Here is a 24,087-nt window from a genome sequence, read left to right as displayed (position 1 = left end):
GACGCCCTTGTCCTTCTAAGAGGTAGAGGTCACTCTGCTCCTCACCTTATGATGGAGGGAAGGCCAATGATGAAGCAGCTGAAGATAGCTGGGCCAAGGACGCTGCCCACGAGGAACTCCTGCAGCGATGTCTCGGGGCGGAGATGATTGGCCTCCCACAGCCACAACCATCTTTCTTTGTGCTTGGTATGACTCCAACCACTGGAGAGACTCCCCCCTTGATCCCCATTGACTGCTTGGTACCACACTCGGTCAAATGCAGCCTAGACGTCAAGAGTAGTTCCGACAGGGGAACCCAATACCGACAACCCTGCTCTTCCGCGCCTGGGAACACTGACTACAATTGTACCTTGAGAGAGGTGCCTTTAGGAAAGACGAGTTTTCAAACATACTTGAAACAATGAAGTCGCAGATGATGGGCAAACCGTCCCGCCTGGTACTCTTCGCCATCCATTACAGACGTCTCCATCTCGCTATCCTCTACAAGGACGGCCAGCTCGCTGTCCCGCTTACCCAGCATGCTGCGGTCATTGATGTTTGCTGAACCTGATTGAGAAAAGGGCACCAACGTTACTTTATTGCAAGGGGTATGGAGTATAAAAGTAGGGAAGTTTTGATGCAACTGTACAGGGCGTTGGTGAGACCGCACCTGGAGTACTGCGTACAGTTTTGGTCTCCATATTTAAGGAGGGATATACTTGCATTGGAGGCAGTGCAGAGAAGGTTCACGAGGTTGATTCCTGGGATGAAGGGGTTGACGTATGACGAAAGATTGAGCAGGTTGGGCCTATACTCATTGGAGTTTAGAAGAATGAGAGGGGATCTTAATGAAACATATAAGATTCTGAGGGGATGTTTCCCCTAGTGGGGTATCTAGAACTAGGGGGCATAGTTTCAGAATAAGGGGTCACCCATTTAAGACGGCGATGAGGAGGAATTTCTTCTCTCAGAGGGTGGGGAATCTTTGGAATTCTCTACCCCGGAGAGCTGTGGAGGCGGAGTCAGTGAATATATTCAAGGCGGAGATTGACAGAGATTTGAACTACAGGGGAGTCGAGGGGTACGGGGAGAGAGCGGGAAAGTGGAGTTGAGGCCAAGATTGGATCAGCCATGATCTTATTGAATGGCGGAGCAGGCTCGAGGGGCCGATTGGCCGACTCCTGCTCCTGTTTCTTATGTTCTTACTTGGGAGGTGTAGAGAATTACGCAGGCATGAAAAGGGGGACAGGAGAAGAGCAGCTGGTCCCAGCCTGTCCTGTCCCAGCGTTGAACGGCGTACACACACACACACACCATCATCCCCCAACCCTACTCTTTTGTAGGCCAACTTAGTAAAAAGCAACTGAGGGAAATTCATCTCCATCGGAAGATGAGTGGACCATTCGAGCCTGTTCCACCATTCAATGAGATCATGGCTGATCTGCATCTTAACTCCATTTACCTGCCTTGGTTCCATAACCCTTAATACCCTTTTTTGATGAAGTAACAGAGAGGATTGATGAAGGGAATGCAATGGATGTTGTCTACATGGATTTTCGGAAGGCGTTTGGCAAAGTACCACATAGAAGGCTAGTTAACAAAATTGAGGCTCATGGAATAGGTGGGTCAGTGGCAGCTTGGATGAGGAATTGGCTTAAGGACAGAAAACAGCAAGTTGTGGTAAATGGCTGTTTTTCAGACTGGAGGATGGTAGACAGTGTTGTTCCCCAAGGATCAGTGCTAGGGCCATGGCTATATATATGATATAAAATTGACCTGCATATTGGAATACGGAGTAGAATATCTAAATTTGCAGATGACACCAAACTTGAGGGTGTAACAAACAGTGAGGATGATACCAGTCGACTGCAACAGGACATAGAAAGGCTAGCAGAATGGGCAGACAAGTGGCAGATAGAATTTAATACAGAGAAGTGTGAGGTGATGCATTTTGGCAGAAGGAACAGGGAGAGGCAATATATACTTAATGGCAGAGTTTTAAATAATGTGCAGGGACAGAGGGACCTGGGAGTTAATGCGCATAGGTCCCTGAGACGGGACAAATTGAGAGAGTGGTTAGCAAAGCATATGGGATCTTGGGCTTCATAAATAGAGATATTGAGTACAAAAGTAGAGAAGTTATGCTGAACCTTTATAAAGCGCTGGTTAGGCCACAACTGGAATATTGCGTCCAGTTCTGGTCACCACACTTTAGGAAGGATGTGAAGGCCCTTGAGAGGGTGCAGAGGAGATTTACCAGAATGGTTCCAGGGATGGGGGATCTTAGCTACAAGGACAGGTTGGAGAAGCTGGATTTGTTTTAATTAGCGCAAAGGAGATTGAGGGGTGATTTGATCGAGGTGTACAAGATTATGACAGGTTTGGATAGACTAGATGGGGAAAGGCTGGATGGTACAAGGACTAGGGGACACAGATTTAAGGTTTTGGGCAAAAGATACAGGGGGGATGTGAGGAAAATCTTTGACACAGCGAGTGGTGATGACCTGGAATTCGCTGCTGACGGAAGTGGTGAAAGCGGAGACACTCGATGTTTTCAAGGGGAGACTGGATAGGCACTTGAGGGAAATAAACTTGCAGGGCTACGGGGATAGAGCGGGGGAATGGGACTGACTGGATTGCTCCACAGAGAGCTGGCACGGACTCGATGGGCTGAATGGCCTCCTTCTGTGCCGTTGTGACTCTATGACCTTGCCTGGTGAAAACTTATCGATCTCAGTTTTTTAAAAATCATCAATTGGCGGCCGCCCCCCCCCCCAGCCTCAAGAGCATTTTGTGGGGAGCGAGTTCCAGAATTCCATGACCCACCAAGGCGACCGAGCTAGGTCCAGGAGACCACAGTGACTGACCTACCTTAAACAGGCGGAGACCTTCCCCACACTCAGGAACTCCAGCCGCTCCCTTTTGATTGGTTCCAGCGAATATTCAGCTCAAAATTTCAAGCATTCAATTAAAGAGGGGGAAAAGAGAAAAAACCGTGCAACGCTTCCGTCCTCACCTATGATGACTTGACGGTCATCTGCGATCAGCATCTTACTGTGGATGTAGATTAGCTCCGACACCGGACTGCTGTCGAGTTCAGCGCGAGTCCTCAGCCCTCCGAACGAGATGTACTTCACCCAGTCGTCCCCCACTGAAACCGAGAAGGACACAACAGGGAAGGTCTGGTTACTCGGAAGAGCACGAGAATTTTCAGGAGCAGGAAATGCCATCGCTCAGTGGGTGGCGCACTCGCCGCTTGCGCACGGCAAGCTCCCACAAACAGCAAGGTGACAATGGCCAGATCATCATTTACAACAGTGACTCCACTCCAATAGTACTTCATGGGCTGTAAAGCACGTCCGGTGGTCATGAAAGGTGCTATAGAAATGCAAGTCTTTCTTTCTTTTTCAATGATGTTGGCGGAGGGATAACTATTGGCCCCAGGACACCGGGGATAACTCCCCCCTGCTTTTCTTCAAAATAGCAGCCATGGGATCTTTTACGTCCCACTTGAGAGAGCAGATGGGGGCCTTGGTTTAGCGTCTCATCCGAAAGACGGCACCTCCGACAGTGCAGCACTGCACTGGGAGTGTCAGCCTGAATTTTGCACTCGGGTCTCTGGAGTGAGACTGAAGGTTTAACTCCACAGCGTGCGTCTGTTTTTTTCCCCTAGCACCATCCCGGCCTGGAAGCCAGCCTGATTGACAGGCTCGGCTCCCCATTGGGCCGGGGTAGGGGGGCGGTGGGGGAAGAGAGGAACGCTCCAGAGGAGGCTGTAGGCCAGGAGCAGTTATGAAGCTTGCAGCTGCGTCTGTGGGGCTGGATCTGATGGTGGTAGGGGGGCACGGGGTGGGTGGGGGGTCCGATGGCTGGCAGGGAAACAGGCAAGCTTGGTGGGCTGGGAGGATGCACTCCTGCTTCTACTGGCCCACAAGCAGTGTGGGAAAGGCACTTAGCGTTTCCAGGGAAGCTGTCCTTGCCTCCCTTTAGCTGCCGGGTTTCCAGAGGCCTGGGAAGTGGGTTTATTGCCCACCTTCCGTTAAAATCAGAAGTGGACGGGTTGGCGGCGGCCTTGAGATTTTACAAATTCAAACACCCACCCGACCCCAACCCACCCGTTTTTTGTGGTTAAGAATATAAGAAATAACAGCAGGAGTTGGCCATGTGGCCCCTCGAGCCTGCTCCGCCATTCAATAAGGTCATGGCTGATCATCGACCTCAACTCCACTTTCCCGCCCGATCTCCATATCCCTCGATTCCCCTAGAGTCCAAAAATCTATCGATCTCAGCCTTGAATATACTCAAAGTCTCAGCCTCCACAGCCCTCTGAGGCGGAGAATTCAAAAGATTCACCACCCTCTGAGTGAAGAAATTCCTCCTCATCTCAGTCTTAAATGGTCGACCCCTTATCCTGAGACGATGCCCCCTGGTTCCAGACTCTCCAGCCAGGGGGAACAACCTCTCCCCATCTACCCTGTCAATCCCCTTCAGAATCTTATGTTTCAATGAGATCACCTCTCATTTTTCGAAACTCCAGAGAGTATAGGCCCGCTCTATTCAATCTCTCCTCATAGGACAGCCCTCTCATCCCAGGAATCAATCTAGTGAACCTTTGTTGCACCGCCTCCAAGACAAGTATATCCTTCCTTAGATAAGGAGACCAAAACTGTTAAGATGACCCTCTGCCTCTATTTATAAAGCCCTGTTCCTATGAAGTTGCTTTGACCGCTATATTAAAGCAGGCATTAACCCCAAATTTGAATATCACACAACACGACACGACTACCTCCGTGAACTAGCAAAGCCGTTTCTCCCAAATGTGCAGGACTTCTTCAGGCCCATAACTCGCGGTCGGCGGAGAAGCAATGGCGTCCGTCGCTGGCCCCGTGGAACGCTTCCCCGCCAAGGTCTCACGACCTCCGTGGCGAGGGGTCCGGCTTTTCCGACGCGCAGTTGAAATCAGCCTGAGCTGACGGGGAACCACTGGCGTGGGCTCCTGCGACGTCAGCACGCCCACACCCCATTCCCCCTGCAACCAATCGCAAGGCAGCATTCGCAACAGACGGCAGAGCAGGAAGTGAAGACGCTCCTTTGATTCCAAGGGCGAGAAATTTGTCTCGAGCGGGTGGCGTACAGCGGGCGGTATCGGCTCGGCCGGCTGTTACTTGCAGCGCCTGCAGACAATGGAACTGAATATCTCGGACTAACTTTTTTTAAATGTTAAAGAGAGCAAAACAAAGGGCGCGATCTAGCCAGCCCTGGGGAGGCGGGACTGCTGGGAGAATGGCAGAATCTGGGAGTGGGTGCCCATCCCGCCTCCGTGCCATCTTCCCGGGAGGCGGGTAGCCAACCCGCGCCGGGTCCCGTCTCCTGGAGGCGGGAAGGGGATTACAGCCACTTAACTGCCTGTTAACAGGTAGTTAAGGGGATTATCAATGTCATAAATCGCAACTTCTACAAGAAGTAACTCAGGAATTACTACTGAACGGCCAGCTGAGGGCGCCATCCGAGGAGTATAAATACTCGGACGTGGGCCCACCTTGGCCAGAGACAATCTGGAAACAGGAAGCTAGTGACTACTAACTAGACCTCCATGTTTTGTTACAAGTCGATTAAAGCCTTGCTTTATGTACAGCCAAGTGCGTAGTGAGTCTTTATTACGTCAATCCCCATTTTTCCACCAGAAGCACAGGCTTCCCGACGTCGGGAAACCCCGCCAGGGTCACTGAGGCGAGCAATGGCTCTGCGGGGGTCGGAGGGGTGCAAAAGTGCGCTGTGAAGGTAAGTGATGGGTGCAAGTGTGGAGAGGTAAGTATGTGAGGTGAGTGGAAAGTGATAGAAAATGTTTACTTACCTTTGTTTCTTCCTGCAGGCTTCAACAGTTGGGGATGCGGAGAGTCTCGCAATTCACCAGCAGAGATGACAGATGGTTGCTGCTGCATTCTCCGATGCAACAACCATCTGATTTCTGCTAAAGAAAGAGGTTTGATGAGGTCTTGAATACAAGGACTCATCAAACAACATAGAATGTCAGTGTTTGACAGCTTCACAGAGCTGTCAAAGGATGACAATTCAACTGTTAAACATTTTTGACAGATGAAACGTCATACGCTGACGTTCTTGGTCATCGGCTTCCTCTTAATTGGTCTGCTAAGCCCCACTGGGCAGGGTTAACAAGGTCAATCAAGGGAAAATAGCGTGGGTTGGCCACAAGTCGATGGAGACGGGACAATGACCTGACAAGCAGCAGTCCCGCCTCCATCGATTGGGGCTCTCACATGGGGAAAAGATAAACCTGAAATAAAGGTGAACAAATGTAAAAAAACATTATTTTTAAGTTTCTTAAAACTTCCAATTTGTATTAAAATGGTCACATTAGACACTCCATCAGTTTACATAGGATATACGGTGCAGAAACAGGCCCTTCGGCCCAACCAGTCCATGCCGGTGTTTATGCTCCACTCGAGCCTCCTCCTGTCTTTCCTCATCTAACTCGGTCAGCGTAACCCTCGATTCCCTTCTCCCTCATATTCTCCCCATAAAATTTAAAATGAGTTTTTCAGGACCACAATATTTGTTTAGCAGTCAATCCTCGGTTTGTTTTTCTTGGAACAGAGGCGGCTGAGGGGCGACCTTATTGAGGTTTATAAAATGATGAGGGGCCTAGACAGAGTGGATAGAAAGGACCTATTTCCCTTAGCAGAGGGGTCAAAAACCAGGGGGCACAGATTTAAAGTAATTGGTGGAAGGTTTAGAGGGGATTTGAGGGGAAATTTCTTCACCCAGAGGGTGGTGGGGGTCTGGAACTCACTAGCTGAAAGGGTAGTAGAGGCAGAAACTCTCACCACATTTAAAAAGTACTCGGATGTGCACTTGGGATGCTGTAACCTGCAGGGCTCCGGACCAAGAGCTGGGAAGTGGGATTAGGCTGGAGAGCTCTTTGTTGGCCGGCGCGGACACGATGGGCCGAAATGGCCTCCTTCCGTGCTGTAACTTTCTGTGATTCTATGAAAACCCCAGCTACACCGAATCCAACAAGGTCCACCTTTTAATGGGGTGCGTAACCGCAGTATTACTGTGGGCGAGCCAAAGTTTCTGCCAGTTTCACTGATTTCCCCGATTGCCGGCTCTGGTAGTGGGGGGGGAAGCGGTCACTGTGAGGCCGCTGTCGGAGCAGCGAATGGCCGACCACAACTTCAGGATTCCGAGTCAGGTATCACACCCACTGCACCCTGAAGTTACGGTCAGTTTCAAAGGGGTAATAACGGCGAACATAAGAACATAAGATATAGGAGCAGGAGTCGGCCTTTCGGCCCCTCAAGCCTGTTCCACCATTCAATAAGATCATGGCTGATCATCGACCTCAACTCCACTTTCCTGCACTATTCCCCATATCCCTTAACATTCAAAAATCTATCGATCTCTGTCTTGAATATACTCAACGACTGAGCCTCCACAGCCCTCTGGGGTAGAGAATTCCAAAGATTCACCACCCTCTGAGTGAAGAAATTTCTCCTCACCTCAGTCCTAAATGGCCGAGCCCTTATTCTGAGACTGTGACCCCAGGTTCTAGACTCCCCAGCCAGGGGGAAACATCCTCCCTGCATCTACCCTGTCAAGCCCTGTAAGAATTTTGTTTGTTTCAACGAGACCACCTCTCATTCTTCTAAACTCTCGAGAATGCAGTTGTACAGGGCCTTGGTGAGACCACACCTTGAATATTGTGTGCAGTTTTGGTCGCCTTATCTGAGGAAGGATGTTCTTGCCATGGCGAGAGTGCAGCGAAGATTCACCAGACTGATACCTGGGATGGCAGGAATGACGTACGAGGAGAGATTGGGTCGATTAGGCTTATACTCACTGGAGTTTGGAAGAATGAGAGGGGATCTCATCGAAACCTATAAAATTCTAACAGGACTAGACAGACTAGATGCAGGAAGGATGTTCCCGATGGCGGGGGAGTGCAGAACCAGGAGTCACAGTCTAAGGATAAGGGATAAGCCATTTAGGAGTGAGATGAGGAGGAATTTCTTCACCCAGAGAGTGGTGAACCTGTGGAATTCTCTACCACACAAGGCAGTTGAGGCCAATTCATTAAATATATTCAAGAAGGAGTTAGATATATTTCTTAAGGCTAAGGGGATCAAGGGATATGGGGAGAAAGCAGGGACAGGGTACTGAATTTGGATGATCAGCCATGATCTCATTAAATGGCGGAACAGGCTCGAGGGGCCGAATGGCTTACTCCTGCTCCTATCTTCTATGTTTCTAATATATGCCTAGTCCACTCAATCTCTCCTCATAGGACGATCCCCCCATCCCAGGGACCAGTCTGGTGAACCTTTGTTGCACTCCCTCCATGGCAAGAACATCCTTCCTCAGATAAGGCGTCCAAAACTGCACACAATACTCAAGATGCGGTCTCACCAAGGCCCTGTACAGTTCTCAGTGTAGGAGAAATGACTAATCCCCCCCCCCCCCACCCATCCCTCCTGTTGGGCTGGGACAGCCTACATCGCACCCGTCTACCCCATAGCACTGGGCTTGACTGGGCCTATCCTGACCTGACACCAGCAGCGTCGCACATGGTGTGGGAGCCGCCTGCAGCTAGATAATTACTGCATTGTTTGACAGGAATCAAGAAAAAAAAACACTTACTATATTTTTTTAAGCGTTCAACTATTGAATGTTCACCTCTGCACATGGACCTAGAGGAAGGAAATTTAAAAAAAAATGATGTTTAGTTGTAAAGCTCACGAAAAGAATAGCAGGAAAGTGAAATTGTCATTTTTGATGTGAGGAACGACATTGGCACAGTGGGCTTGACATCAGCCGTTCAACTAATATCCAACCATTTTCATCATCAGTTGGATTCGGGCTTATTAAGAATAATTGAAATGCCAGGCAATGTGACTCTCCAACAAGCGAGAGTCTAACCACCACCATGACATTTAATGGCATTACCATCGCCGAATCCCCCACCATCAACATCCTGGGGGGGTCACAATTGACCAGAAACTTAACTGGACCAGCCAGATAAATGCTGTGGCAATAAGAGCGGGTCAGAGGCTGGGTATTCTGCGGTGAGTGTCTCACCTCCCGACTCCCCAAAGCCTTTCCACCATCTACAAGGCACAAGTCCGGAGTGTGATGGAATACTCTCCACTTGCCTGGATGAGTGCAGCTCCAACAACACTCAAGAAGCTCGACACCATCTAGGACAAAGCAGCCCGCTTGATTGGCACCCCATCCACCGCCTTAAACATTCACTCCCTCCACCACCGGCGCACCGTGGCTGCAGTGTGTACCATCTACAAGATGCACTGCAGCAACTCGCCAAGGCTTCTTCGGCAGCACCTCCCAAACCTGTGACCTCTTCCACCTAGAAGGACAAGGGCAGCAGGCGCATGGGAGCACCACCACCTTCAAGTCACACACCATCCTGACTTGGACATATATCGGCCGATCTTTCATCGTCGCTGGTTCAAAATCCTGGAACTCGCTCCCTAACAGCACTGTGGGAGCACCTTCACCACACGGACTGCAGCGGTTCAAGGCGGCGGCTCACCACCACCTTCTCGAGGGCAACTAGGGATGGGCAATAAATGCCGGCCTTGCCAGCGACGCCCACATCCCATAAACGCATTAAAAAAAATTTGCACGGGAGATTCGCTGAGATCAATTTGTCCCATTTATTTGATTCATAATAAACGCGGCTTACTGCGAGCAACAATTCAGAAGCAAAACTAAAACTCCAGGGTCGTGGCAATCTCGAACTCTCTCCCCACAAAAAGCTGTTGAGTCTGTGGGGGGCAATTGAAAATTTCACAACCAAGATCGATAGCTTTTTATTAGGCAAGGGTATTAAATGTTACCAAGGCGGGTGGATGGAGTTGAGGTGCAGGTCAGTCATGATCTAATTGAATGGCAGAACAGGCTCGAGGGACTGAATGGTCTCCTCCTGTTCCCACGTTCCTAAGCCCCTTTCAACCCACTTGTGTGTAGAATTCACAAGCGGCAATAAATCATTACCCTTTTAGTAGACACAGGGGGAGACAGCACTCTAAGAATGGTGAGCCATCCCAAGTGGCGTTAATGAATATGGAGCACGTATTGCACCCGGACACAAACTGTTGTAAGTAATAGCTGTTAGATTCAAAGATGGGTTTTAATTCTTAGAACAGAGACTAGCAACAGGCAAGCGGAAAAAGATAGCATAAATGCCAGCAAGGTCGAATATCAAGCATCAAAAGACAAATAGAAGTGATAAGGGAATGGTAAAATGCAAGGAAACAGGGAGAATAGCACCTGCTAGATAACAAGGAGCCACGAAGCCACAAAATGCCCTTGAAGAAACATAACAAAACATTCCTCAGAAAGATAAGAGGGAGGCCTCATCAGCCATGCAGAAAGGGACGGCGAGGGATGCCTTCCCACTTCACAATTGGACAATAGGATGGGGATCAAATGATCAACACCGGGCGATTACCAGCCCACTGAAATAACTATAAATATAGACGACCGAGAGAGGGAATCAGGCAGTTAGGGGCGAAGGCTTCCCCGAGGTGGCTACGGCCTAACACCTTGGTCAAGTTTAGCCTCTGAGGTGGCTGATGGCCTAACACCTCCAGCAGCTTGAGAGATGACCCAGCGGAAGTGACCGCTGCAGCAGACTGCAGGAATCCACCCAATCCGAGACCACCCTACTGCCTCCCCGTCCGTCCGGTCGTGTCATTCCGCTTCGGGGAGTCGTAGATCGCTTTCTACTGTCACGGGTTGTCTGTCTATTATACTCAGCTTAAACCATATGTAATATCTGATTGTGCTTTAAAACTGTAGCTCTTTAATAAAAGCCTTGCAACTTCTAAAACCCTGTTGGGTAATCTGTGTGAGCCTGTGATCCTAATCTTACACTGCATACAGTTGGCCCCCACGCATGGACGGAGATGGATTGACACAGTCCGTACGGGTGACCCTGAGCTTCCGGCCGCCTGTCACTTTAATTCTCCGCTCCACTCCCACTCAGACCCCTCTGTCCTCGGCCTCTTACACTGTTCCAATGAAGCTCAACGTAAGCTCGAGGAACAGCACCTCATCTTTCGATTAGGCACTTTACAGCCTTCTGGACTCAACATTGAGTTCAACAATTTCAGATCATAACCTCGGCCCCCACCTTTTTTTTTCTATCATTTTTTTTCTCTAACAGAAAACAGAGAGTTGGGATAAATGGTTCGTTCTCAGACTGGCAATCAGTAACTAGTGGTGTTCCACAGGGGTCAGTGCTGGGTCCCCAACTCTTTACAATCTATATTAACGATTTGGAGGAGGGGACCGAGTGTAACATATCAAAGTTTGCAGATGATACTAAGATGGGAGGGAAAGTAGTGAGTGAGGAGGACATAAAAAACCTGCAAGGGGACATAGACAGGCTAAGTAAGTGGGCAGAGATTTGGCAGATGGAATACAATACTGGAAAGTGTGAGGTTATGCACTTTGGCAGGAAAAATCATAGAGCAAGTTATTATCTTAATGGCAAGAAACTGGAAAGTACTGTAGTACAAAGGGATCTGGGGGTCCTGGTGCACGAAACTCAAAAAGTTAGTATGCAGGTGCAGCAAGTGATCAAGAAGGCCAATGGAATATTGGCTTTTATTGCTAGGGGGATAGAATATAAAAACAGGGAGGTATTGTTGCAGTTGTACAAGGTATTGGTGAGACCGCACCTGGAATACTGCATACAGTTTTGGTGTCCATACTTAAGAAAAGACATACTTGCTCTCGAGTCAGTACAAAGAAGGTTCACTCGGTTAATCCCGGGGATGAGGGGATGGACATATGAGGAGAGGTTGAGTAGATTGGGACTCTACTCATTGGAGTTCAGAAGAATGAGAGGCGATCTTATTGAAACATATAAGATTGTGAAGGGGTTGGATCGGGTGGATGTGGTGAGGATGTTTCCACTGATGGGTGAAACTAGAACTAGGGGGCATAATCTTAGAATAAGGGGCTGCTCTTTCAAAACTGAGATGAGGAGAAACTTCTTCACTCAGAGGGTGGTAGCCTGCACATCTGCCAATGCACTTTATTATGGTCATATTTATTTATGCTAATATATATGTACAAATGTATGTTGAATGTTTAAATGTCTTAATCTAAATGTACACTCTCGGGAGCCACAAGCCTACATTTCGTTGTACTGCACTTGTGCACTAACAATGACAATAAAAGTTGATTTGATTTGATTTGATTTGAAAGCTGTGGAAGCTACATCATTAAATAAATTTAAAACAGAAATAGATAGTTTCCTAGAAGTAAAGGGAGTTAAGGGTTACGGGGAGCGGGCAGGAAATTGGACATGAATCTAGGTTCGGAACGGTCATGGCCCTGTGGGTAGTGGAGCAGGCCCAGGGGCCGTGTAGCCTGGTTCTGCTCCTACTGTGTTCTAGTTCTGTGTTAGATTTCAGGAGATGGTTTTATTCCTGTTCCTGGCTGGGGTGGAGATCGCCTTTACAGAAGGTAAGTACTGTAGAAAATATAGGGACAGAGTGATCTCCTGGAAGAGTTTCGATCGCCTAGATGGGTCGGAGAGGAATTTCCCAGATTTTTTCTCCCAAATTGGCCATTGGGTTTTTCGCCTCTCCCGGGAGATCACATGGGTTCGGGTGGGATGGAGAGCGATAGAAGATTTGAGGTTAGGATCAGATCAGCCATGATCTTATTGAATGGCGGCGCAGGCTCGAGGGGCCGATTGGCCTACTCCTGCTCCTATTTCTTATGTTCTTATGTTCTCTCTCTCTCACACGGCAGCTGTCGATCATTCTGCCAGTCAGTTTACACTTCATCTAGAGTCATCTTTTGTTTCTTAACTTGTCCCATTACCATCTCCTTTTGCCTTGCACCATCATCCCTTTTGTCTTTTAATCTCTCCAGCCTTCCACCCTATCACAGACCTTCCCTTTTGTTCTTTCCCCCTTTCCCTGCCCCCTACACTCGCTTAAAAACCTGTTCCATCTCCAGCTTTTTTCCAGTTCTGACGAAGGGCCATCGACCTGAAACGTTAACTCGGTTTCTCTCTCGCCACGGATGCTGCCTGACCTGCTGAGTATTTCCAGCATTTCCGGTTTTTATTATGGATCGACACACCACTGATTCCGGGAGAAGTGGTTTACCGGAATGTGAAGTGCAGGATGGTCTGGATAGCATTCCCACCGCCAGTTGACAAGTCCCCTTGAAAGCCAGGTAACAGCGGGATGACAATGTAGACTCGGTAGTTCTTCTTTGCTCTGGAGAAATTGAAAAGGAAAAAAAAGATGGCCGTTTTGAGCGCGGGCTGGAATGACATCATTAAATCGTCCTCCTACTTCACTTGGTGGGACCAAGGCGGTGAGCCACAGAGCAGTCGGAAGGGTCTACGTGACTACCGCTCCACAGGTATTGGCCAAGGAACTACGGGGCAGAAAGAGAGATACTTCTCCACAGGAATCCTTCAGATAATGGTTCAGTCAATCCAGGCCTCAACTCTTACTCCCAAAATGGAATAGGGATGAGCGGCAAGAAAAGACTGAACAAGTTTAAGCTCTACAGTCTCGAGAGAAATTTAAAGGGGGACCTTGCATTTTTAGGAGCAAGCTCGGTCAAAGAGATGAGCTTTAAGGAGCGCTTTAAAGGAGGAGGGAGAGGTAGAGAGGCAGAGAGCTTTAGGTAGCGAACTTGGGGCCTAGGCAGCTGAAGGCACGGCTGCCAATGGTGGAGCGATTAAAATCGGGGATGCGCAAAGGGCCAGAATTGGAGGAGCGCAGAGATCTCGGAGGGTTGTAGAGATAGGGAGGGGGCAAGGCCATGGAGGGATAAATAAAGCTGGAAATTGCTGGCAGTGTCAACGTTAAATTGGAGCTTCACTGCTCAGTGAGTCCTGTTGAGTACCGTTTTCTGATTTAATTAGTGCTGGATATTGGAGGAATGTCCGTGTATTAACGTGAAGTAATTTGGAGGCCGAAGTTCCCCTTTGGTGGGTTAGAGAATTCATAATCATAGAATGGTTACAGCACGGAAGGAGGCCATTCGGCCCGTCGAGCCCGTGCCGGCTCTCTGCAAGAACACTTCAGCCAGTCCCACTCCCCCGCCCTTTCCCCGTAGCCCTGCACATTTTTTTTCCTTCAGGTACTTATCCAATTCCCTTTTGAAAGCCGTGATTGAATCTGCCTCCACCACCCTTTCAGGCAGTGCATGCCAGATCATCACCACTCGCTGAGTAAAAATGTTTTCCCTCATGTCGCCTTTGGTTCTTCTGCCAATCACCTTAAAACTGTGTCCTCTGGTTCTTGACCCTTCCGCCAATGGGAACAGTTTCTCTCTATCTACTCTGTCCAGACCCCTCATGATTTTGAACACCATGATCAAATCTCCTTTCAACCTTCTCTGCTCCAAGGAGAACAACCCCAGCTTCTCCAGTCTATCCACATAACTGAAGTCCCTCATCCCTGGAACCATTCTTGTAAATCTTTTCTGCACCCTCTCTAAGGCCTTCACATCCTTTCTAAAGTGCGATGCCCAGAATTGGACACAATACTCCAGTTGAGGCCGAACCAGTGTTTTTATACAGGTTTATCATAATTTCCACGCTTTTGTACTCTATACCTCGATTCATGAAGCCCAGGGTCCCGTAAGCTTTTTTAACCGCTTTCTCAACCTGCCCTGCCACCTTCAATGATTTGTGCACACATACCCCCAGGTCTCTCTGTTCATGCACTCTCTTTAGGATTGTACCTTTTAGTTTATATTGCCTCTCCTCATTCTTCCTACCAAAATCTATCACTTTGCACTTTTCTGCGTTAAATTTCATCTGCCACGTGTCCGCCCATTCCACCAGCCTATCTATGTCCTCTTGAAGTCTATCACTATCCTCCTCACTGTTCACCATACTTCTAAGTTTTGTATCGTCTGCAAATTTTGAAATTATGCCCTGTACACACACGACCAAGTCATTGATGTATATCAAGAAAAGCAGTGGTCCTAGAACCGACCCCTGGGGAACACCACCTTCCTCATGTCCGAAAAAGAACCGTTCACCACTACTCTCTGTTTCCTATCACTTAGCCAATTCTGTATCCATGCTGCCACTGTCCCTTTTATTCCATGGGCTTCAACTTTACTGGCAAGTCTATTACAGTTTGTGGCACTTTGTCAAATGCCTTTTGGAAATCCATGTTCATCACATCAACCGCACTGCCCTCATCAACCCTCTCTGTTACCTCATCAAAAAACTCAATCAAGTTGGTTAAACACAATTTTCCTTTAACAAATCCATGCTGGCTTTCCTTAATTAATCCACACTTGTCCAAGTGACTGTTAATTTTGTCCCATATTATTGTTTCTAAAAGCTTCCCCACTACCGAGGTTAAACTGACCGGCCTGTAGTTGCTGGGTTTATCTTTACACCCTTTTTTGAACAACGGTGTAACATTTGCAATTCTCCAGTCCTCTGACACCACCCCTGTTTCTAAGGAGGATTGGAAGATTATGGCCAGTACCTCTGCAATTTCTTCCTTCACTTCCCTCCGTGTCCTAGGATGCATCCCATCCAGTCCTGGTGATTTATCTACTTTAAGTACAGCCAGCTTTTCTATTACCTCCTCTTTATCAATTCTTATCACATCCAGTATCTCCTCTACCTCCTCCTTCACTATGTCTATGGCAGCATCCTTTTCCTTGGTGAAGGCAGATGCAAAATATTCATTTAGCACCTCAGCCATGCCCTCTGCCTCCATGTACAGGTCTCCTTTTTGGTCCCTAATCGGCCCCACCCCTCCTCTTACTATCCGTTTACTATTTATATGCCTAAAGACGACTTTGGATGACCTTTTATGTTAGCTGCCATTCTATTCTCATACCCTCTCTTTGCCCCTCTTATTTTCTTTTTCACTTCACTTCTGAACTGTCTATATTTAGTCTGATTCTCAGATGTATTCTCGACCTGACATCTGTCATACGCACTCTTTTTCTGCTTCATCTTATTATCTATCGCTTTTGTCATCCAGGGAGCTCTGACTTTAGTTGCCCTACCTTTTCCCCTCGTGGGAATGTACCTCGACTGTACCTGAACTATTTCCTCTTTAAAGGCAGCCCATTGTTCCAGTACAGTTTTGCCTGCCAATCTTTGATTCCAATTTACCTGGGCCAGATCCGTTCTCATCCCACTGAAATTGGCCTTCCTCCAATACTCTAGCTTGTTCCCTGTCCTTTTCCATAGCTAATCTAAACCTTAAGATACTATGATCACTGTTCCCTAAATGTTCCCCTACTGACACTTGCCCCACCTCATTCCCCAGAACCAGATCCATCAATGCCTCCTTCCTCGTTGGGCCGGAAATATACTGATCAAGAAAGTTCTCCTGAACACACTTCAGAAATTCCTCCCCCTCTCTGCCCTTTACACTATTATCCCAGTCTATATTAGGATAGTTGAAGTCCCCCATTATCTATAGTTCTTGCATCTCTCTGTAATTTCTCTGAAAATTTGCTCCTTCATATTTTTCCCACTAGTTGGTGGCCTATAGATTACACCTAGTAGTGTAATGGCCCCTCTATTATTTCTTAACTCTAGCCATATAGATTCTGTCCTTGATCCTGCCAGGATATCCTCTCCCTCCAGCACTAACATTCTCCTTAACCAATGCTGCCACCCCACCTCCTATCTTTCCTTCCCTATCCTTCCTGAACACTTTATAACCAGGAATATTTAATACCCAATCCTGCCCCTTTTTGAGCCAGGTCTCCGTTATTGCCACGACAACATATTCCCATGTGGCTATTTGCGCCTGCAGCTCACCAACCTTGTTTACTGCAGAGGCACTTTGGAAAAACTCACCTGTGCGCTTTGAGAATTCTCTCCACGATAACGTCTCCGATCTGGTTGTACACATTGCGGTCATCTGCACAGGTGATGAAGAACTGATTCTAAGAGGAAAGGAACAGAGAGACAGCAAGAAGTTAAACACAGACACAACAACGGATGGGTCAAGGTAAGCAGTCGATGTGCAAACAGTTCCCCTCCCTTGTGTGCACAAGTGGTATAAAGGCAGCAAGAGCTTCATAACCTTCCCCTGCCTCCACCTCCAAGCGTGGCTAACTTGTCTCCTGCCACCTAATTCTTCACTGAATTCATTTTTCCCCCCAGTTACTCATTCTCGAGATGCAGACGTCGCTGGCAAAGCCAGCATTTATTGCCCATCCCTAATTGCCCTTGAGAAGGTGGTGGTGAGCCGCCTTCTTGAACCGCTGCAGTCCGTGTGGTGAAGGTGCTCCCACAGTGCTGTTAGGGAGGGAAGTCTAGGATTTTGACCCAGCGACGATGAAGGAACAGCCAATATAAGTCAGGATGGTATGTGACTTGGAGGTGGGGGTGTTCCCATGCGCCTGCTGCCCTTGTCCTTCTAGGTGGAAGAGGTCGCGGGTTTGGGCGGTGCTGCTGAAGAAGCCTTGGCGAGTTGCTGCAGTGAATCTTGTAGATGGTACACACTGCAGCCACGGTGCGCCGGTGGTGGAGGGAGTGAATGTTTATGGTGGTGGATGGGGTGCCAATCAAGCGGGCTGCTTTGTCCTAGATGGTGTCGAGCTTCTTGAGTGTTGTTGGAGCTGCACTCATCCAGGCAAGTGGAGAGTATTCCATCACACTCCGGACTTGTGCCCTGGTGGAGTAGCATAGACCAGTTGGGCCGAATGGCCTGTTTCTGTGCTGTTAACTTCTACACAATTCTATGTAATCAATCGCTAGTTGAAGATCTGAAACAGTTGCTGGCAATGAGATTTACCTCAATATATATGAAGTGTTGACTGTCACGAATCACGTGTAAATAGGCGTTGTAGATGGAATTTTCACTTGAACCCGCAGACCAACATTCCACTGAGCGGAGGACCTGGAAGAGGAGAAGTTAATTTTTTTTAAATCATCCATTATTTAACACCCTTTGGAGAGTGGCTCCAATCTTCGAGCTCTTACTGGAGATGTGAATCCTTCTATATCCGATGGGAACCCTCCCAGCGCTTGGATGGAAATATGTCTACAAGTTCCATCTATTTTGGCTAGAGCAGATAAGGCCAGTAACCAATGTCTCAATATGAATGGATCGATTGAATGGAACATAGGACCAGCAGGAGCCTCCTCCAGCCATCCAACCCTCCATGAACTCCGCGTTCCTCGGACCCTGGCCTCTCATCAATTCCTCCCGCTTCCTTTGCCCCACCATTTGGGGGCCGTTCCTTCAACCGTCTAACCCTAAACTCTGGAACTCCCTGATCGGAGAACTCCCCTGCTCTTCTTCGAAATAGTGCCGTGGGATCCTTTGCATTCACCAGAGAGAGCAGGCGGGGCCTCGGTTTAACATTTCATCTGAAAGTCGGCACCTCCGACAGTGCAGCACTCCCTCAGTACTGTCCCTCCGACAGTACAGCACTCCCTCAGTACCGCCCCTCCGACAGTGCAGCGTTCCCTCAGTACCACCCCTCCGACAGTGCAGTGCTCCGTCAGTACTGCCCCTCCGACAGTGCAGCACTCCCTCAGTACTGCCCCTCCGACAGTGCGGCGCTCCCTCAGTACCGCCCCTCCGACAGTGCAGCGCTCCCTCAGTACCGTCCCTCTGACAGTGCGGCGCTCCCTCAGTACTGCCCCTCCGACAGTGCGGCGCTCCCTCATTACTGCCCCTCCGACAGTGCGGCGCTCCCTCAGTACTGCCCCTGGACAGTGCGGCGCTCTCTCAGTACTGTCCCTCCGACAGTGCAGCACTCCCTCAGCACTAGCAGTGGGAGAGCGTCGGCCTGGATTACGCGCTCAAGTGTCTGGGGGTACTTGAACCCACAACCTTCTGACCGAGGAGAGCGTGCTGCCCACGGAGCCACGGTTGACACCTAGACTATAAAAAACCTCGTCTCCTGTGCAATTATAGTTCAACTGTAGGGTTGTGGAGAATTAATGAATGCCTTTGGTGCACATTTTTGCTGGTGTCATTTGTTCTTGTTCCTATGACACTGATACAGCTTTTGTTGATGCATGAGATAATCAGGAACAAAGGATAAGCCTCACTGATGCTTGCCGTCTCAGTTACTCACCTGAACATTAGCCGGTACAGAGCCTGGAATCACAAACGGTAGGTTGTCAGCGGTGGTGAGAGATTTTGGCAGCAGGTATGGGAAGCATGGCGACTTGTACTTGGGTTTCACGATCTAAAATGACAAATAATATCTGGGGTTACAACATTTCCAGTTTTCCTTCCGACCTATTTTTTTGTTTGAGGCGTTGGATGTCAGATTGAAGTCATGAAGTTACGCTAAACCTTTTTATAAAACACTGATTAGGCCCCAGCTGGAGTATTGTGTCCAATTCTGGGCACCGCACTTTAGGAAGGCTTTGGAGAGGGTGCGGATGAGATTTACTCGAATGGTTCCAGGGAAGAGGGGTTAAAGTTACACGGATAGACTGGAGAAGCTGGGGTTGTTCTCCTTGGAGCAGAGAAGGCGAAGAGGAGATTTGATAGAGGTGTTTCAAATCATGAAGGGTTGAGATAGAGTAAATAAAGAGAAACTGTTTCCTTATATAACCAGTGGGCACAGATTTAAGGTGATTGGCAAAAGAACCAGAGGCGACATCAGGAAAAACATTTTTACACAACGAGTGGTTAGGATTTGGAATGCACTGCTGGATAGGGTGGTGGATACAGATTCAATAGTAGCCTTCAAAAGGGAGTTGGATAAATACTCAAAGGAGAAAAAATTGTAGGGATATGGGGAAAGAGCGGGACTAACCAGATTGTTCTTCGAGTGGGCCGACGTAGACTCGATGGGCTGAATGGCCTCCTTCTGTGCTGTACTATTCTATGATTCTATGAGAGATGTGTGTTAGAAACATAAAAGATAGGAGCAGGAGTAGGCCATTCGGCCCCTCGAGCCTGCTCTGCCATTTAATGAGATCAGGGCTGATCATCCAAATTCAGTACCCTGTCACTGCCTTCTCCCCATATCCCTTGATCCCTTTAGCCTTAAGAAATATATCTAACTCCTTCTTGAATATATTTAATGATTTGGCCTCCACTGCCTTCTGTGGTAGAGAATTCCACAGGTTCACCACTCTCTGGGTGAAGAAATTCCTCCTCATCTCAGTCCTAAATGGCTTACCCCTTATCCTTAGACTGTGACCCCTGGTTCTGGACTCCCCCGCCATCGGGAACATCCTTCCTGCATCTAGTCTGTCCAGTCCTGTTAGAATTTTATAAGTTTCAATGAGATCCCCTCTCATTCTTCTAAACTCTAACGAATATAAGCCTAATCGACCCAATCTATCTTCATACGTCATTCCTGCCATCTCAGGTATCAGTCTGGTGAATCTTCGCTGCACTCCCTCCATGGCAAGAACATCCTTCCTCAGATAAGGCGACCAAAACTGCACACAATGCTCAAGGTGTGGTCTCACCAAGGCCCTGTACAACTGCAGCAAGACATCCCTGCTCCTGTACTCAAATCCTCTCGCTATGAAGGCCAACATACCATTTGCCTTCTTAACCGCCTGCTGCACCTGCATGCTTACCTTCAGCGACTGGTGCACAAGGACACCCAGGTCTCGTTGCACTTCCCCTTCTCCCAATCTATTGCCATTCAGATAATAATCTGCCTTCCTGTTTTTGCCACCAAAGTGGATAACCTTGCATTTATCCACATTAAACTGCATCTGCCATGCATCGGCCCAATCACCCAACCTGTCCAAATCATACTGGAGTTTCTCTGCATCCTCCTCACAGCACACACGCCCACCCAGCTGTGTCGTCTGCAAACTTGGAGATATTACATCTAGTTCCCTCGTCTAGATCATTAATATATCTTGTGAATAAAATATTAGGCAAGGGCATTGCGAGATACGGCACCAAGGTGGGCAGATGGAGTTGAGGTACAGATCAGCCATAATCTAATTGCATTTATATAGTGCCTTTAACATAGTAAATATGTCTCAAGGCGCTTCACAGGAGCGTTATCAAACAATATTTGACACCGAGCCACATAAGGAGATATTAGGACAGGCGACCAAAAGCTTGGTCAAAGAGGTCGGTTTTAAGGAGCGTCTTAAAGGAGGAGGGAGAGGCGGAGAGGTTTAGGGAGGGAATTCCAGAGTTTGGGGCTCCAGGCAGCTGAAGTTACGGCCGCCAATGGTGGAGCGAGGGAAATCGGGGATGCGCAAGAGGCCAGGATTGGAGGAGAGCAGAGACCTCGCAGAATTGCAGGACTCGAAGAGGTAACAGAATTAGGCAGGGATTTCAGCACAAGGTTAAAAGTGAGGCGTTGCCGAGAGCTAATGCAGTATAACGAGCGCAGGGAGTGATGGGTAAACAGAACCTGGTGCGAGTTAGGACACGGGGCAGCAGAGTTTTGGAGGAGCTCAAGTTTACGGAGGATGGAAGGCGGGAGGCCGGCCAGGGCAGCACTGGAATAGTCGAGTCTAGGAGGTGACAAAGGCACAGGCGAGGGTTTCAGCAGCAGGTGAGCGGGGGCAGGGGCGGAGACGGGCGATGTTACGGAGGTGGAAGTAGGAGGCCTTGGCGATGGAGAGTTCTACGGGGTCGGAAGCTCAGCTCAGGGTCAAATAGGACGCGAACAGTCAACGACAGAATGTTTCTCTGTCAACTTCTGACAAACGGGCCTGCTGTTGCCACAGCAATATGACCTTGGTGAAGTTCCACCGTTGTATGAAGTGCCGAGCCACATCACGTGCTGCTCCCCCATGGACTACCACGCCCACATCACGCCACGGTATACGTGGAGTTGAGCTTCGGTCAATGAAGTCTGCAGGTAGAAGAAGGAAAAGGATATATTAGATCATCTACGCTCCCTTTTCTGCCCTCGATTCTTTACGGGAGTACAGTGGCATGGGCTCCGTGTAATCGTTTTATTTGTAAATAAATTCCTCTATTAGTTGCAGTCACAGGCTAAAACTGTCAGCCGTGCCTCAGTGGGGAGCACTCTTGCCTCCGAGTCAGAAGGTCGTGGGTTCATCCCACTTCTGAAACATGAGCCCGTAATCTAGGCTGACGTTTCAATGCAGTACTGAGAGAGCGCCACACTGTCGGAGGGGCAGTACTGAGGGAGCGCTGCACTGTCGGAGGGGCAGTACTGAGGGAGCGCTGCACTGTCGGAGGGGCAGTACTGAGGGAGCGCCGCACTGTCGGAGGGGCAGTACTGAGGGAGCGCCGCACTGTCGGAGGGGCAGTACTGAGGGAGCGCCGCACTGTCGGAGGGGCAGTACTGAGGGAGCGCCGCACTGTCGGAGGGGCAGTACTGAGGGAGCGCCGCACTGTCGGAGGGGCAGTACTGAGGGAGCGCCGTACTGTCGGAGGGGCAGTACTGAGGGAGCGCTGCACTGTCGGAGGGGCAGTACTGAGGGAGCGCCGCACTGTCGGAGGGGCAGTACTGAGGGAGTGCCGCACTGTCGGAGTGGCAGTACTGAGGGAGTGCCGCAAAGTTGGGAGGTTCTGTCTGCCCTCTCAGGTTGATTTAGAAGATCTCGTGGCACGATTGGAACAAGAGCGGGTGAGTTCTCCCCAGTGTCCTTGCAAATATTTATCCTTCAACCAACACCTAGAAACAGATTCTCATATATCTGTTTGTGGGAGCTTACTGTGCTCAAATTGTCTGGTGCGCTTCCCTACATTACAACAGCGAATTTACTTCAAAAGAACTTCATTGGCTGTAAAGGACATTTTGACATCCTAAGGTTGTGAAAGACGCTATATAAATGTAGGTTCTTTCCATTCCTTGGTGTTCCCTAGTCCTTGAACTTGTATTAGGGGTCCAGGATAAATGACTGATAATTCACTTTGGTAGGAAGAATAGAGAAACAAATTATTTTTAAATGGAGAGAAACTGTTCAGAGAGATTTGGGTGTCCTCGTTCAAGGAACACAGAAAGCTAGTGTGCGGGCACAGCAAGCAATAAAGGAAGGCAAATGGCATGTTGGCCTTTATTGCAAGGGGGTTGGAGTATAAGAGTAAGGAAGTCTTGCTACAATTGTACATGTCCTTAGTGAGACCACACCTGGAGTACTGTGCACGGTTCTGGTCTCCTTATCCAAGGAAGGATATACTTGCTTTGGAGGCGGTGCAATGAAGGTTCACTAGACTGATCCCTGGGACGAGAGGGCTGTCCTATGAGGAGAGATTGTGTAGATTGGGCCTATACTCTCTGGAGTTTAGAAGAATGAGAGGTGATCTCACTGAAACATACAAGATTCTGAAGGGCATTGACAGGGTAGATGCTGAGAGGCTGTTTCCCCCTGGCTGGAGAGTCTAGAACCAGGGGTCACAGTCTCAGGATAAGGGGTCGGCCATTTAAGACGGAGCTGAGGAGGAATTTCTTCACTCAGAGGGTTGTGAATCTTTGGAATTCTCTACCCCAGAGGGCTGTGGATGCTGAGTCTTTGAGTATATTCAAGGCGGAGATCGATAGATTTTTGGACTCTAGGGGAATCAAATATAAATAAAATTCTAACAGGACTAGACAGACTTGATGCAGGAAGGATGTTCCTGATGGCGGGGGTGTCCAGAACCAGGGGTCACAGTCTAAGGATAAGGGGTAAGCCATTTAGGACTGAGATGAGGAGGAATTTCTTCACCCAGAGAGTGGGGAACCTGTGGAATTCTCTACCACAGAAGGCAGTAGAGGCCAATTCATTAAATATATCCAAGAAGGAGTTGGATATATTTCTTAAGGCTAAAGGGATCAAGGTATATGAGGAGAAAGCAGGGACAGGGTACTGAATTTGGATGATCAGCCATGATCTCATTAAATGGCGGAACAGGCTCAAGGGGCCGAATGGACTACTCCTGCTCCTATCTTCTATGTTTCTATGTATGTTTCTACAAGGGATATGGAGATCGGGCGGGAAAGTGGAGTTGAGGCCGATGATCATTGAATGGCGGAGCAGGCTCGAGGGGCCGTATGGCCTACTCCTGCTCCTATTTCTTATGTTCTTATAAAACCTCAACATAGGATACACAACAATATCCTACAAAAACCCATCAGGTGGCCCACACAGTCTCTGGTGTGTGGCAGCACGGAAATGGGTGACCGTTT

At 48.7% G+C, this 24,087-nt stretch overlaps 1 protein-coding gene across 1 annotated transcript in view; it reads right to left on the bottom strand.

Moving 5' to 3' along the window:
- The window catches only part of LOC147090481 (phospholipase D2-like), a 53,316-nt gene that overhangs the window by 7,358 nt on the left and 21,871 nt on the right, over window positions 1–24,087 (bottom strand). The window contains exons 8-15 of the mRNA XM_085977249.1: window positions 21,683–21,801; window positions 19,084–19,197; window positions 17,790–17,894; window positions 16,847–16,935; window positions 13,149–13,262; window positions 8,638–8,687; window positions 2,996–3,130; window positions 393–546 (exon numbers count right to left, since the gene is read on the bottom strand). Of these exons, the coding sequence (XP_085833375.1) occupies window positions 393–546; window positions 2,996–3,130; window positions 8,638–8,687; window positions 13,149–13,262; window positions 16,847–16,935; window positions 17,790–17,894; window positions 19,084–19,197; window positions 21,683–21,801 (880 nt within the window). The remainder of the gene's footprint in view (window positions 1–392; window positions 547–2,995; window positions 3,131–8,637; window positions 8,688–13,148; window positions 13,263–16,846; window positions 16,936–17,789; window positions 17,895–19,083; window positions 19,198–21,682; window positions 21,802–24,087) is intronic.

This window comes from Somniosus microcephalus, unplaced genomic scaffold, assembly GCF_052327205.1.
Source record: "Somniosus microcephalus isolate GS21.2 unplaced genomic scaffold, FLI_Smic_1.0 unresolved_chr4, whole genome shotgun sequence".
Taxonomy (NCBI): domain Eukaryota; kingdom Metazoa; phylum Chordata; class Chondrichthyes; order Squaliformes; family Somniosidae; genus Somniosus; species Somniosus microcephalus.
Note: the sequence above shows the minus strand (reverse complement) of the source record. Positions and strands in the feature narration are given on the sequence as shown.